General features: G+C 59.2%; 1 protein-coding gene and 1 long non-coding RNA gene across 2 annotated transcripts; one reads left to right on the plus strand and one right to left on the minus strand.

The window, feature by feature from the left end:
* The first annotated feature begins 4,987 nt into the window (after positions 1-4,987).
* On the plus strand, positions 4,988-7,537 carry Ier2 (immediate early response 2). Its single transcript, XM_063228472.1, has one exon. It carries the CDS (start codon positions 6,089-6,091, stop codon positions 6,767-6,769), a length of 681 nt encoding a protein of 226 aa, XP_063084542.1. The 5' UTR covers positions 4,988-6,088; the 3' UTR covers positions 6,770-7,537.
* A 5,651-nt stretch (positions 7,538-13,188) lies between these two features.
* LOC134471013 (uncharacterized) lies at positions 13,189-14,171 on the minus strand. The gene is made up of 2 exons (XR_010040329.1): positions 14,065-14,171; positions 13,189-13,911 (listed from the first exon to the last, which is right to left on the minus strand). It is a non-coding gene; the product is annotated as an uncharacterized LOC134471013 (long non-coding RNA).
* Positions 14,172-15,799: the final 1,628 nt, after the last annotated feature.

Genomic DNA, 15,799 nt, shown 5'->3' on the forward strand with positions numbered 1-15,799 from the left:
AGCTTGCCCGGAAAGGGTTCCAAGAGCTGCTGGGTCACCCATGCGACACAGCAGCCTGGTGACGAGTCTCTTGGCTGGCAGTGTCCTTTGTGCAGTCCTGGAGAAAAGCACTCCAGCTGGCACCCTGGGGGCTGCACCCGTGGGTCTAGGAATGCACTGGGCGCTTTGGTTCAAAAATCTGTCTGCTGGGCCTGGGAGGCACGCCTATCACCCCAGCCCTCAGGAAGGTGACTGAGACCAGCCTGGGCTGCAGAGTGAGCTCGCTCAAAACGTTCCTAAATATTGTCGGGCCAGGGGTTTAGCTCAGCAACTACGGCACTTGGTGTTCCCAGCAACTCAAAGCTTACCTCTTTTTTTCCCTTCTTTGAGCTGGGGTCTTGCTGTGGAGCTCAGGCTGACCTCTGGGACCCTCCTGCCTCAGCCTTCTCCAGTGCTGGGGTTCCTGGGGTGCAGCACCACTTCACCATGTGCCCCTGTTCCTCTGATGGCTCAAGTCATTCCCTGGGACTGCCCAGTGGTACCCATATCCAGAGCCACTAGAAGCCATGGCCGTGTGCAAACACCTTGGGCGGCGCACAGTGGCGGCCCCTTGGGTCCTGTCTCTGGGGCCAGGCAGGAACTAACACGGTGGGTGGCCTGGTCTCTGTGGTGACACCCACCGCCTTCAGAGCACAGGTCCATGTCGAGCTGCCCACTTGGGCACAGAAGCAGCGGCCAATGGGGGCTGCAAGCCCTGAGCCCAAACCTGAGGCAGGAGTTCTGTACAGTGGTAATGAGGGGGTTACCGTTACAGCCTGACACAGTGTGGAGACTGCCACCGAGGTCCTCTAAGTGTGCAATCAACAAACACGCCAAAAGAACCAATGGGGGTAGATAATGCTGGGGTTTTATTTCCACCTTGGTACATGGGAGAAGCCACAGGTGCTAAACACTCTGTGCCCAGAGCAGGACATAGGCTAACATTTCTGGGACAGGACTGGAGGTGCAGGCCACAGCCCAGGAGCGCCCAGCTCCAGATGAGGGCTATGGGACCAGGTGCAGCAGACCCCATCCCTGCCCCCAAGCGGTGGGATCTGCTCCAAAGTGGCATTCCTGGCTCTGTGGGCACCAGGGAGGGCCTGGGGCAGAGGGAAGGGAAGAAGAGAGCTATATGAGAGAGTCTCAAAATGCAGAGGTCCTTTTGCCTCAGCCTCCTGAGTGTTACAATTACACGCGTGCACCAGCATTCCCAGCTGACAGTCTTAAGGTCAAGGGGTCCCCACTCACATGGGACATCTCGTGAAGGACCTGTCCACTGGGGACTAGGTGTCTTCCCTCTTATAGGCACAGGCATCCTCCCCCAGGGCACCCAGCCCACAGAGGGGCCCTCTCCAGCCATACCTGTTCAGAGTCTGGGCGCTCCCAAGGCCAGTGCCGACTGCTGCTGATCAGAATCAGCTGGAGTGGAGAGGGGTGTGTGGGCACCCCTCGCCCAGGGTCCCTGCCACCCACACAGATCTGCTAGCATCCAGCAGGTTGCCATGTGACACCCTTCCGGTATCTATGGGTCACAGGTCCTACAGGCGGGCACAGTGTATCCCTGTAATCCCAGCACAGTGCTGGGGAGACTGAGGCAGGAGGTGCACCGAGAAACCAAGGCCAGCCTGGGCTACTTGGTAACTCAAAAACGACCCACAGAGAGTTCCAGGTGGTACTGGGAACTCACTGGGCCTCTGATCCAATCAGCGTGGCTGGGCCCAGTCACCCTGGGGGGAAGGTGTGCCTGCCCCACAGTGTCGGGCCAGCCTGCACTTGGACTCTTCCCTGTCACTCCTGGAGAAGAGGGGCTGATTTGCTCCCCTCTGTCCTGGACCCCAAGACGTGCAGGAAAATGAGTACACCGGTGCAGTCAGTCACTGTATTCTTCTTTTGGGGACTGGACCCAGAGCCCTTTTCTGTGTTTGGTTTCCCCACCGCCACCTTGAGACAGAGCCCATCTAGCCCACACTATGTAGCCCAGGCTGGCCTCAAACTCATGGTCCTCCTGCCTCAGTCTCCCAAGTGCCGGCCACCTCGCCAGGCTTTTCCAACCCTTTTCAACATGTCTGTTTGGAGACACCTGGCAGCGATACATTGCTTACACTGGGTTCAACTTCAAGATCTTTCTGCTTCAGCTTCCCAGAGTTCTGGGATCAGTGTCACCAACCCCAGTTTCTGTTTTCTTCTTTTTTCTTTCTGTTTTTGACTGCCTGGGTCCAGCGGAGCCTGACAGTTAATTACTGAACTACTCCACGCTAGCTTGTCAGCAGATATGCCTCGGAGTGGAGTCTGCATTTCTGTTCCCAAAGCCACACATGCAGAAGGCGGGAGCTGAAAGGTGCTGAGGAGTGTGGGCTTCAGCTGGTGTCCCAGGTGGGGTGGGTGTTTTCTGCATCTGAGGAAGGATAATCGGGACAGAGCACAGCCTTGGAGCCTGGTGTGTGCTCGGAGGACCCGGCAGACTGGGTGAATCCAGAACTACATGCTTGTCCTCAGAGTGCCGAAGAAGGTTGGATGTCCCTGTCCCTCAGGAAGTCACCTCAACAAGTACAGCCGGGCATGGTGGCACATGCCTGCAATCCCAGTACTCGGGAGGCTGAGGCAGGAAGATACTGCAAGTTCAAGGCCAACCTGGACTGCATAGCGGGACCTTGTCTCAATAAATAAACAAACAAACCAGTGAATGTGAGAAAAGAATCACTGATAGATGTCTCCTGAGACCTCAAGAGTTTGGAATGGAGATATCCACAGATACCAAAACCCATGTGGTCAGCTTAAACCCCTTACACCAGATGCCAGGCGGGCTGGCCCTCCATGGAGGCGGTGGTCCAGAGCGATGAGAGAGTGGGCATGGAGCCTGGAGTTACTGATCCCCACGAGAGCTGCAGCTGCTGGGAAGACTGAGTGGTCCTTCACGTCTTGCTGGTGAGGATGGCGTTAGTGTGCAGATATTCAAATTCGGGGAGTGTGGGAGCTGCACAGTTAGGCCAGCACTCAGGAGGCTGAAGCAGGAGAACCCCTTCCAGTTCCAGGCCAGCCTGAGCCACACAGAGAGCGCTTATCTCGAAAACGCATAAATCCAGTCCCCCATGCCCAGATCACCAGGGCCTTCCTTACCCGAATGCCCTCCCGCTCGGTCCTCCTGCCGCCCCGCGCAACCCAGGAATCCAGTCCCCTCCGGGTCCCCACGAGTCGCCGTGCATGTGACCGTCTCCCACCTCCCGCGGCGCGACCACTCACACTCGGACCGCCACGCAGGGATCTCGGAAAGAAGCGATCCGTCTTTCCGCCTGGCGTCTGCGCGATCCCAGTTTTTGCTGCGGCAAGCACGCCGGCATACCTCCACCCGGCCCCCGTCCAGAGGGCGGAAATAGGAACGTTTCCGGCCCCGCTTCAGCCATCTTTGTTGTGGGCAGAGGTAGCTTCCGATCTATGCAACACGCCCCTCCGCGAACTCCGGGACCTGGAGCTTCGTGCTAGACCTGTACCGCTTTTGAGTCGTAGGTCATAACTCTAGTTCCAGATCCAGCCCTTCCTGCTGTGTCTGCGCAACCTGCTTCCCTTCTGAGGCAGCGTAAATAACAGCCTATTTAATTAAGTTGATTTTGTGGGATTTGAGATTGAAGGCAGGGCTTGCGTACTGAGTTACATGTATTCTGAGGCGGTCTCGTTAAATTGCCCAGGCTGAGTCTGCATTTCGTATCCTCCTGTCTCAGCCTCCGAGTGTCGGGATGACCGCGGTGCCCTGCTTGGACTCACTGAAGCTTCACGAGAGCACCCGAGTCAGCTCTGGCTGCTGTCCGGGAAGCCCGCCCAACCCAGGGTCCACAGCGGGGAAAGCCCGTCCCTCCGCATCCTGCCTTCTGCGCCGTGCTGCCGGACTCGCCCCGCGCCGCTCCTCCTTTCTTGAAAGAGGGGCAGATAGGTCGCTTTGGGGTCGCCAGGGCGGTTGGGAGATCCCTTTGCACGTGCGAGCAGATAAGGTGTCGTGGACTTGCGTATCCGGGGGCTCAGCATTGCTGGGTGCGAGTCCGAGGGACTAGAGCGGCCACTGCTTGGGAGGACGAGGGGCGGGGCGCCGCAAGGAGTCCCCAGGGTGCTACCCATTGTCAGTATGCAGGCCAGAGAGGAGGGAGTCCCCAGGGTACTACCCATTGTCAGTATGCAGGCCAGAGAGGAGGGCGCCCCCAATGGATCGCCAAGGGATGTGGAGCCACAGTGGTGACGGCTTTGACGGCTCTAGCGAAGACGGAGGAGTACCCACGTGCCACAAGGGATGAAAACTCAGGGTGCTCAATTAGGGACACGGGCATGGAACCCCTCATCTCTGAGACGCTGAGGAAGGAGAATCACAAACTGGGACCCAACCTAGGCAATTTAGTGATACCCTGTCTCAAAAAGGTAAAAAAGGTGGAGGGCAAGAATGCAGTTCATCCATACTGACTCTGGTCGTAAAAAAAAAAAAAAAAAAGAAAGAAAGAAAGAAAGCAGTTCAATGTGAAGGTCCTTAATTCAATCCCCTGTATAAAATGGGGGCAGGGGCTACCGCGGGGAAATGAACCAGGATCTCCATGGGAACGGAATGACAACATCTTTATGTGCGGTCTCCGGGGACGGCGCGCGCGAAGCCTGGGTCACCCGAAGGCTGGCTAGGGCTTCCCCGCAGGACGTCGCACCTCCCCCGCAAGCAAAACCCCCGCCATCCCGCTGACCTCAAGCCCGGAAGTCCCGGCCTGGGACAAGGGGAGGGGTGTGTCCAAAGTGCAGGCCCGCCCCTCTAGCCCCGGACCCCAGTCCTTACATGGGCAGCCGGAAGCCGCTCAAGCGCCGTCGACGTCACCGCTTCCACATTTAGCTCTAGGAGTCAGCGGGCTTCAGTGGCGCAGCGTAACGTGGGGAGGGGGCGCCCTTTAAAGGGGCCACACCATGAAGAAATGAAGCTGTTGAGCAGTTGTGCTTTGTGTGTTTGTGCATGTGTGCAACTGGGATTTAGTTTTCTGCGAGCGCGTGGTGATGGGCGGGGACGATTGTTTTTTTCCAGCTCTTTCCCGGCTAGACGCGGTGTCCACTCCCACCGCAGCCCCGCCCCCCGGGGCGTGCAGGCCGCCCCGCGCCCGGCGCCCGGCGCTCGGCGCTCGGGTGGGAGCCACGTGTTTGCTGCCCGATCTCCCTCGCGTCGGCTGCTCCAGCCCGGCTTAGCCCCGCCCGGTCCTCACTCCCACAGCCCATGAGCGGGAGCGGCTGCGGAGCACTGCAGCCGGCAGGCGGCAGGTAGGTAGATGCAGCCTCCTGCACCACGGCTGCTCATTCATTCATTTGACAGACCCTGGACAAGCGGCTTCGTTTTCCCACCAGAAAACAGACATAATCCTACCTTCTGCGGAGTTGAAGGTGAGGGATCCGAGAGACCGATGGAATGAAGAAATTGCACGAGCCTGGGCGACGTGCTGGCGTCGCCAGTAACCTCAAGACTCAGGGAGGCGAATCTCTAGGAGTTACAGGCCAGCGTGGTCCCAGCACCCCGCCAACCCCCAAATTTAGCATACCTGGGCCGCAGAAAGCACCGAACCAAGCAGCGTTGTTCCCGATTCCGAAAACGTTAGGTAGCTGGAGGACGCCAATAGCAGTGCCCACCGGGGCTGCGGGACTCGAACCTTGGGTCTTGCCTAGTGCAAAAGGAAATGCTGCCCACGATCCGGCGGCGCCTCCCGCCGCGAGTGTACTCCCAGGCGCAGATCCTCACCCGGGCCTCGGCCGAGTGTGGAGCAAGGAGACCAGACCGAGAGCTCTGTCCAGTCCGGGACGCCCCGCTCTGTCGGGCTTTCCATTCCCTAGCCTAGCTGGGTAAATTCCGCCCTGTCGCTTTAAGGAGTCTCTGGCCACGGAGCGGCTGAAAGCCCTGCTGCGGCCCTCTGATTGGGCGGGGCGCCGCTGATGTCATCGCGGCTATAAAAGGGCTCGTGGACGGAGCCGGGCAGAGCTTCTAAGCCACCGGCGCTGGGAGTGTTGGTACGTCTTCTGCGTGCTCAGCCGTTGCTCAGAGTCCCCGTATCCCCCGCCGTCGAGCGCCATGGAGGTGCAGAAGGAGGCGCAGCGCATCATGACCTTGTCGGTGTGGAAAATGTACCACTCGCGAATGCAGCGCGGCGGCCTACGTCTGCACCGGAGCCTGCAGCTGTCGCTGGTCATGCGCAGCGCCCGGGAACTCTACCTTGCGGCCAAAGTGGAGGCGCTGGAGCTCGAGGCGCCATCACCGCCCGCACCCTGCCCCCAGGACCCGCGCCTGCACCAGGCGCGAGAAGCGGAAGTGCCCGCCGCGTGTCCGCCCCCCGACGGGGAGCCGCCGGAGCCCATGGACGCGCAGGAGGCGGCGGAGGAGGCGGCGGCACCCCCCAGAGCCGCTGAGCTGCCTGCCCGTTGCTCCCTGCGTCCCGCAAGAGTCGGCCGCAAGCGGCGCAGTAGCAGCAACCCAAGCGACGGCGTGGACGCCGGCCTGGCCCCCAGCAAGAAGGCCCGCCTGGAAGAGCAGGAGGCGTCGGCGGAGCCGCCCGGCCGCCTGCCGCCCGCGTCCGCGCCGGCGGAGGGCGCCTTCCCCAACCTGGCGCGCGTCCTGCAGCGGAGCTTCTCTGGGCTGCTCAGCCGCGGGCCGGCCGCCGCCCCGACGGCGCCCCCCGCGCGCGACGCCACGCCGGCCTGCCGCGCGGCGGACCCGGTACTGCGCGTGCTCGTGCGCACCGTGGTGGCCTTCTGAGCGCTGGGACGCGGCCGGAGCCAGAGCGCGCGCTGAGCCGGCGGCCCGAGCGCGCAACCGAGGCGTCGCGCCCGCCCCGAGTTAACCGAGCCGGCGGGAGGCCAAGAGGAGCCAGGCGGCTGCCCGGGCGCGTAAGGCGGAGAGAACCGGGATTGGCGCGGCCAGGATGGGGCGCGGGTGCTTCCCGCGAGCTCCGCGGCGCCCAGAGGTGCCTGTGTGCGGACTGGACCCGGGCCCCGGCGTCTCCTGCGAGGGAGCGTGTCGACTCGGTCCTGCAATCTCAGGGTCGGACTTGGTTTTTTTTTAATTGTTTTTAATCGAGTGCTGGGCGCCCTCCCAGCCACGAAGAGGCCAGGGCACTCCCGGCCCCTCGCTGACATACTTGTGCAAGCGGTCACCGTTGCGTCATGGGGCCGGGGCGGGGAGCTTCCTGTCGCCCAGCGTGGGTGTGGGGCCGGGAGGAGGCTCCGGGGCGTGGACGCCCCCGGAAATGGGAGGAGTGCGACCTGAGTCACTCGGCCAGTCTCTGCTCTGCTGCCCTGCGAGCCCAGCGAGTTTCAGATGCGGGATTTTCTTTAATTTCCTCAAGTGTTTGCGTTAGGAGGTGGCGCGGTGGCCCTAGAACAGAGCGTAGCCTCCCTCGGACACACGGACTCGCAGCCCCGCTGCACCTGGGAGGCCGGTCTACCTTCCCACAGTGGGCACCGCGCACCTGGCGTCGCGTTGTGACTGTCACTGCCGGGACAATAAAGACCATCGCGGTGAAAAGTTCGGTCCGTCTGGTTCTCTTCCCCGGAGGGTGGGGCGAGGTCCGGGGTCAGGCGCTAGCAGCTCCCGGCCTCAGGAACCGGTCTGGCCGGGTTAGCGCATGGGCGGGAGCCCGACGCCCTTCGCTGGAGGTTGGGGGGTTTCCAGAATTAACCCGCGTCGGAAGAGGAAAGCGCTCTCACGTTTCTAACCTTGGGATAAACTCCTCAGGCTGAATGAGAAGCTATAATTGGAGCCTAGAGAGCCGGCTGTTTGCCTGGCTGGGACCTAATGCCTGTATCCCAGCACTTGGGGAAGCCAAGGCAGGAGGATCCCGAGTTCTAGTCTCCCTGGATGATGTAGAGACCCTTTTCAGAATTCAAAAGTTAATTTTAAAAATGAGGATGTAGCAAATCCTCAATATTACAGAGAAAGGTCAGGCCTTTTCTCACCTGGGTTTAAGGGAGCCTTGGGGTTTCAGAGCACAATTTCTGCCTTGAGGGGGCAGGTGTGGGTCCCCGAAGAGGTGACCCAGCTTCAATTTTCCTACCTAGGAACAGGTCTCTTAGGTGTCCTGTAATACTTTAGATTCAGAAACGCTCTAGTGAGCTGGACGTGATAGTACAGTACTCCCATCTCCCGAGCACTGTTGGAAGCTGAGGCAGAAGGGTCTCAAATTGGAATGTAGCCTGGGTCGCTGGGAGAGAGGAGACCTAAGCTCAAGGACTGGGGATGAGCTCAGTGAAGAGGCCCTGGGTGCGGTCATCAGGACACACACCCGTGTCCTTGTGCCGTTCGACCTGCTGGTACATCCCAGTTCCCAGAGCTGTAGGAGCGGGAAAAACATTCCTCCCCTGCTGGTTCAGAGCCCGCCCCGCAGGCTCTGCCTGGGGCTGGGGGAGGGATGTCGGCGAGGACAAAGGAGCCGCAGGTGCAAGAGTCCAGCCGAGGCGGGAGCGGGTCTGCGGGCCCCGCCTTCGACAGCTGGCAGCGCCACCGTGGGCCGTGACCCGGGGAAACCCGGACTCTAGGCTCAGGGTCGGGCAGTCCACTAGGACCTCGAGCCTGCCTTTGGGCCTCTACCGCCTCTGAATCCTTCCGGGAAAGTGTGGGGGTTCAATGGCGGTCCCAAGGGGACATGGGTGTGGGGCGCCCACGCCCCAGGGCCTCGGGAAGTCCCTGGCGGCCAGGGAGGGGCCGGTGTGCATGCTGTGGGAGGAACCATCGGGCCCTTCCTTCCGCCCGCGGGAACCCGCCAGACCCCCACCCCGTCACTGTATGGGGATTTCCGGTGTCCCACCCCCACTCCGGGTGGTGGGGGCGGGAGACTAGACTGAAAACTTCATACACACCCAGAGACAGGGCGCCCCCTCGCTCACCCCTCAGCCATCAGAAAGGGCAAAAGTGAAAACCTGCAGGGCTGCAGATGGATCAGGGCAGGCTTAAAGATACAAACATATAAATTCTTTTGAGACAGTCTAGGCAGTTCAGGTTGCCCTGGAGCTCACTTTGTAACCCAGGCAGGTCTGGATCTCGTAATGATCATTCTGCCTCAGCCTCCGCAGTGCTGGGATTACAGGCCATATTATTTTTGAGACAGGTTCTTGGTATGTAGTCCAGTCACTGTAGCCCAGGTTGACCTACACATAGAGATCCTCCCACCTCAGCCTTTCAAGTCTAGGATTGGTGGTGTAGGCCACCTTGCCCAGTTGTCTCAACAACTTTAGCTAGGTCTGGAGAGTCCACACCATTCCCAGGGACAGACTATCTGGAATGTAATCAACATGACAGTAGCTGTGAAAACTGCAAATGTCACCTACTCTGGGACCAGCAGATTAGGAAGGGAACTCCCTGCCTGAGGGCCTGTGGCAGCAGCCTCCCAAAGGAGTTCTGAATCCCAGCACTATAGGAGGCTGAAGCAGGAAGATCACAAATTTGAGAATGGCAACTTGGCATTTTAGTGAAACAGTTTCAAAAAGAAAAAAAAGAGCTGAGCAACGTGGCTCAAGCCTGTAATCCCAGCACTCAGGAGGCTGAGGCAGGCGGATCTCTACTAGTTTGAGGCAAGCCCAGGGTACATGGTGAGTCTAAGGCCAACCTGAACTGCAGAGTGAGACCCTGTCTCAAAAAAATAAAATAAAATGGGGTAGGGGTGTAGTTCAGTGTGATGGCCCAGTCCTGGGGTGTGTGGGTGTGGGTGGATGTGTGCATGGATGGGCATTCTGGTGGAGTTGCCTGAGGTCAGCACAAAGGAGAAACCACCAGCAGCCTACAGCTGTCCTGGCCAAGATGGAGGAGTTACTACTGCTCCCCAGAGGGCATAGGCCGGGGCCAGAGATCTGCTCCCAGCTCAGCAGTTAGCTGGGAACCAGCAACAGAGTGATGGGTTGCCTGAGCCGCTTTAGTTTCTCCCCAAGGGCCAGCCCTGGGCCTGCAGCCAGTGGTGTGTTCTGGCCTCTCATTCGGGGTCCCTAGGCCCCTGGGTTCCATGCTCAGCACTAAATCAGATGAAGCCTATAAAGTGTTCCATCAGGTATCTGCACATTTTATCTGTATGTAGGTACTGGGTTCAAACTCAGGGAGCTTCACCTGAGAGACATCCCAACCCTTTTTAAATTTTATTTGATAGGGTTTCACTGTAAATCAGGCTGGTTTTGAACTCAGCCTCCTGAGTGCTGGGATTACGACCTGCCCCATTGCGCCCAGCCTCCCTGGTTATTTTTCTACTTTAAGCACAGGGTCTCCCCACATTGCCCATGGTGTCCTCAAGCACGCAGTCCTCTTGCCCCAGCTTTTCCGGAGTTGGCGGTTGTCCCATACCTGTTCTAACGCACTGGTAAATCACTCACCATACTTGTAAGGTGGCAGTTAAAGTTACAATGAAAACAAAACAAAGCCATAAAATCTGGCTGAAACAGTAGCCAGGGTGAGGCTCCAGGCAACATTTTATTCCAAGAAAGATCAGCAACTTTTAAAGACACATTATTTCCAAGAGAAAGCTTTTCATTTTTCTTTTTCTTTTTTTTTTTTTTTTTGTCTTTTTCGTTTTTATCGGTACCAGGGCAAGACTGCCTGCTTTCAATGCAGGTGCTTATGCCGCTGAGCTAAACCCCCAGCCCCTTGTTTTTTGAGATGTGGTCTTGGTGTGTGGCCCAGGCTGGGTTTAAACTGGTGGAGCTCCTCCTGCCTCAGCCTCAGAAGTGCCTGAATTCCAGTCTATCTTTAGACTAGAGAGGGCTTGCCGACTGCAAGGGATGGGCTCTCGGAGGTTAATTCCCAGTCTCTTAGACAACTGAATGGGGCTGGGCTGCGTGCCTGAGGCATGGGTGTCCAGCTCTCCAGGCCAAAATAAATCCTGTAAGAAGGGCGGCCTGATCTGTCACTCTGTGGCCACACTGGCCTGCTCTCCATTCCCACATTTTCTCAGTCCTCCCGCCCCCCACTCTCCGCTGGACCCAGGGACCTGCCTCCAGCCTCTGAGATCTCTGGAGAGAGGCCGCAGGTGCACCTGCCCTGGGCTCGAGACGCCGGTGTTTTTTTTTTTTTTTTTTTCCTTTCTTTCTGTTTTTTTTTTTTTTTTTAGGTGCATACTCAGTTCTAAGAGAGGCCAGTGTTTTTGACCAACAGCCAGGTCAAGAGCTGTTTTTAGCTGACGACGAGCTTGCAGCCTGCAGCACTGCAGGCGATCCGGCAGGGGCTTCGGGAGGACGCCTTCCTGTGCGTGTGCAAAGAATGCGTGTGCAAGGCTCCTCGGGGACCAGCTCAGCGCGGCCACTTTAACAGGAAGGAAACCCAGGCCCGGACAGCCCTGCCCTGGAAGACAGCAGGTAAGGACCAGATCTCGGAGCTGGTCCTCTGCCCACCCTGCTGGACCGGCACCACCTGTTTAGCAGACCTGCTGACCGAGTTCCGGGTCCTGGGCGCGGTTCAGTTCCCGCGGCCCGCGCCCAGCCCTGGCCTAGATGCAGCCGGGAGGGGCGGGGTTTAGCCTGCAGTGGTGGGGAACTGGCCGGTGCGGGGCGGGGTGATTGGTGCTAATCATGCCTAGGTGGGAGTATGTAAATCAAGTCCCGCCCACCCCGACCCGCCCTTCCAAGCACTGGGACAGCCTCGGGGCGGGGCTTTTACCGGGGGTGTGGTCGAAGAGCGTGTTCCCTCGAGGGCGTTCCCTCTGGGCGGGGCTTTATTGGGCGTGTTTGTCTTGGGGCGTGGCTTTTCTAGAGGCGTGGCCTTCGGCCGAGCAGAATGGGGGGGGGGTTTGCAGCGATTGAGAGCGGTGCTGCGGGGGTGCGAGGCTCGGGAGCTGCTCGACCTGCACTCGAGTGCGGGGACCCGGGCCAATGCCCGTGCCCGGGGGACCTGGACCCCACGCGTTTGTGTACGCGAACCGGCTCTGTTCGCATTTCATTGTTTTTTGTTTTGTTTTGTTTTGTTTTGTTTGTCTTTTTCGTTTTTACCGGTACCGGGGATCTAACTCATGACTGCCTGCTTGCAAGGCAGGCGCTTATGCCGCTGAGCTAAATCCCCAGCCTCCCGCATTTAATTGTTGAGGTTGATCCCGTGGTCACCCGCATATTTCTGTTAGGCCAGCCGACGGGGCAAGGGGTCCCCAGTTCGTGACTGGGGCCTCCGGGCCCTCGGGCCAATGACATGGGCCCTGCACGGTGGGCGCAGTCAGGGTTTCCTGTCCCGCAGCCCACAGCGAAGTGACAGCCCGGCTCGGACACCCCCTCAGCTGACCCCACATCTTCCTCCCCCCAGCCGCCGCCCCTCTGTCCCGCGTCTGCCCAATCTAGGCCACTGCGCCAGGCACCCAATCAGGAGCAGCTGGCAGCGGGCCGAGGACGCACCGGGCAGGCTGGCATGACACCCTGACCCTGGGCCGATGGCCTGAAGGATGGGGGAGGCACAGCCAGTGGGACTGGAAAGCCCAGGACCAAAGCTTTCTGGCTCCCATATGGGGACAGCTGGGAGGCCCTGGAAAGCCCAGGCCTGCGGGGAAGGGAGAGCCACCAGCTTCCTCCCCCTGGGAGGCTGTGCAGTCAGGGCCCCTCTAAGGGCTCCTGGACAGGAGGGCTGGGCAGAGAAGGAAGGGTGTGGCTCCGAGGGGCCAGACAACAGAAGCTTTGTGTGAGCCCTGGCCTTGGGTGCAGCTGCAGAGGGGACCCCAAGTCCTGGCCCCCGTGGGGCTGGGACAGGAAGGTTCCTAGGCTGGCAGACAGCTGTCTCACTGGGCTGGGGCTTGTGGACGTGGTCAGAACTCCGAAGCAGAGAGGTCACTGCAGAGGTTGTGGGGTTCCCTGCTTGGCATTGTCACGGGACGTGCTGGTTTCCCCATTGTGGCTGTGGGTGGTGCAGCCAGAGACAGGAACCGGAGGCAGGTAATACCAGAGTCCCCCCACCAAAAAAAAAAAAGAAGAACCACACAGGGTCTCACTAACTTGTGTAGGCTGGGCCCAACCTGTGATCTGTAGTTCTAGCTGTGTTTTCCAGGTCAGCTGCAGCCCAGGCCACGCCTCAGGCCTGGGCCTTAGGCAGTCTAGGCCTTCTGTAAGGGGCTGGGAGGATTTGCTGTTCCTGCTTCTTCCCCAGGAGCAGGTGGGCTAAGAGCCTTGGAGCTCGGGGACAGAGGCAGCCTGGGGAGGGAGGAGGCCCTGAACAGCACACCCCACGCAGGTGCCCTGGGCAGAGTTTTTAAAACTGTACCTCCCGGGCAAGTCCTTTTAATTTTTTAATGTCTTTATGTTAACTTATTAGTACAATTCAGCTATACATAATGATTACACTCCTTGGAGAGTGTAACTCCTTGGAGACCCTCGCATGGTCCATGCTTAGGTCTTAGTTCCTCTTTTTTTTTTTGTTTTGAGACTGTCTCCACACATAGCCCAGGCTGGCCTTGAACTCATGGTGATCCACTTGCCTCAGCCTCCTGAGTGCAGGTATGACACAGGTATGCCTGTGTAGCCAGCCCATTTCGCAGTAAAGAAAACTGAGGCACGGTGTGATGAAGCAATAGGTCAGGTCCAGGTCCCACCTAGTACACTTAGGTCCACTATTTTGCTCCCCCAGTTCTGGGCAGGGGAGGGAGTCAGGGCTGTTCTCAGCTCTTGTTCTTACATAAGATCGGGCTCTTCCCAGGCCGCTTTTCTTTACTCCTCTCCCCCCCCTTCCTGTTTGGGTTCCTCGGTCCAGTGACTATATCTTTCTTCTTTCAGCAGGGTAAAAACTTCGCTACGGGGGCAATTTGTGCTCTCCGAGCCCAGTACTTTCCTGAGGACAAAGTCCGTTGTTGGTTAATAAAACCGACTGCCCGCCCGTGGCCAACTCGGAACTTCGGGAGGCTGAGGGAGGGGGCTCCACCAGTTCCAATCCAGCCTGGGTCATCGAGCGAAACCCTACCTCAGACCAAAAGATAAAAACAGGGTTGGTGACGCCTCTCAGTGCCAGGGCGCTGCTCCAGGGCGTGGCGGTCGCCAGATCAGAGGGCTGCGGCCTCCTCCCACCCCACCCCCGTCCCTGCTGGTGCTGGGAGCACCGGACCGCTTCACCTTCAGACCCGAGGGCGGCAGGACGCCGAGCAGGGCTCAGAGCAGCCGGGCGGCAGGCCACTGACCTCCCGAGACCCTCCCTCCGCCCCCAGTTCCTGCCGAGGAGCCCTCTGCTCTGCCTCCGGCACCGGAAGGGGCGCGGTGGGGCGGGGCTCGCGGGCCCTGCGCATGCGTCCTGCGTCTCCGCGGCGCGCCCTCCCGCCCTCCGCCCTCGACCTCTGTAGACTCCGCTGCAGAAACAGCTCCGAGCTTTCAAAGCCCTGCGGTGCTGGGGACAGGAAATTCCCCGCGGGGAGGCAAAAGAGCAGGGCCGAGGCCAGTGCGCGGGGAGACCCTGAGCTGAAGGGGGGTCTCGCCCTGGGGCTGGTGGTCTCTTGTCCTCCCCTCCTTCCCTCTCCCCTCCCCTCCCTTCCTCCTCTTTTTTTTGGTTGCTGGTTTTTTTATGACAGGCTCTCACTATGTATCCCAGTCTGGCAGCGATCCTCCTGCCTCAGCCTCCTAGAGTCCTGGGAGTACAGATTTGTACACCATGGCAGGCCGAGAATGATACTTTTTCCACCTCCTCCTTCTTCTTCCTTTTCCTCTTCTTCCTTTTTAGACACTCTGTAGCCCAGGCTGGCCTCAGACTGACTGCGATTTTCCCACCTCAGGTTCCTGCGTGCTGGGATCACAGGCATGTGTCACCACACTCGATCTCTTTTTCTGGTGGGGGACTGAATCTGTGTTAAGCGCGATCTCTACCACCATGCCACAGTTCCAGCTCCCAAAGTGCTGAAATGCTCCGTGGCGACAAGAAGCTCACGGTGGTAACATTCACAATCTCGCTTCCTGGTTTCCAGTACACAGTGTAGAACGTGGTTGTAATGACTCACCCGGCACAGTCAACAGACAGATCTCTCACGATTCTCTTCCTCCTTCTGAAATTCTCTCTCTCTCCACCTGGGATGGAACCCAGGCTGTTGCACTAACCTATATCTCTAGCCCCTGTTTTAGTTTTTAATTTTAAGATACAGCCCTGCTAAGTCCCTAGATTGAATCTGGGAGCCTCCTGCCTCAGCCTCCCAGCCCGTCGGCGTCGCAGGCGCACGCATCGCACCCGTCTCGGTCTGCGGCCTCGCCTCGGTGGCATCACGGCGCTGTGGTGAATTCTGCATCCTGCTCACGCCAAGCAGCGCCGCTTCCAATGTTCCTCCCCTCGGGCCTGAGTCGGTTTGATTCCAGTCGCTTGGCTGACGGGCTCTGGTCACGTGGTCTCCTCTCTCGGTCTGGCTGTCTGTCCTCTGTCCATCTGTCATTCATCTATCCCCCCCTGTCTGTTTACCTGTCTGATCTCTATCTCTTTATCCGTTCCTTGACTGTCCTCTGTCTGTCTGTGTTCCAGGCCTTGCACATGCCAAGCAGGTTCTCTACCCCTGGGCTGCCCCCCGGGGCTCTGCATGTTTCATTTTGAGACAACTCCTGCTGCGCGATCCTCCTTCCTCCGCCTACTTAAGGAAGTCCCGGGTGCCCCAGCCCTACTGCCTGTGGGATGAGATGCAAGGACCGGTGGGAAGTGGCAGGGGAAGGGGTCGCCCTCCAGGGACAGAAGGGGGCTCTGGGGCAAGACCCCTCGAGGCTGCGCATGCGCGGCAGGGTCGGGCCTGTGCTGGGCGGGGCGTCGCTGGCTGGAGGCGGGGCTCGGACAGCAACTAGTCTCCAGGGGCGAGCAGGGCTGGGGCTGGGGTACCCCGGGACT

This window comes from Cavia porcellus, unplaced genomic scaffold (genome assembly GCF_034190915.1).
Source record: "Cavia porcellus strain 051 isolate PalLab524CR breed Dunkin Hartley unplaced genomic scaffold, mCavPor4.1 scaffold_17, whole genome shotgun sequence".
Lineage (NCBI taxonomy): Eukaryota > Metazoa > Chordata > Mammalia > Rodentia > Caviidae > Cavia > Cavia porcellus.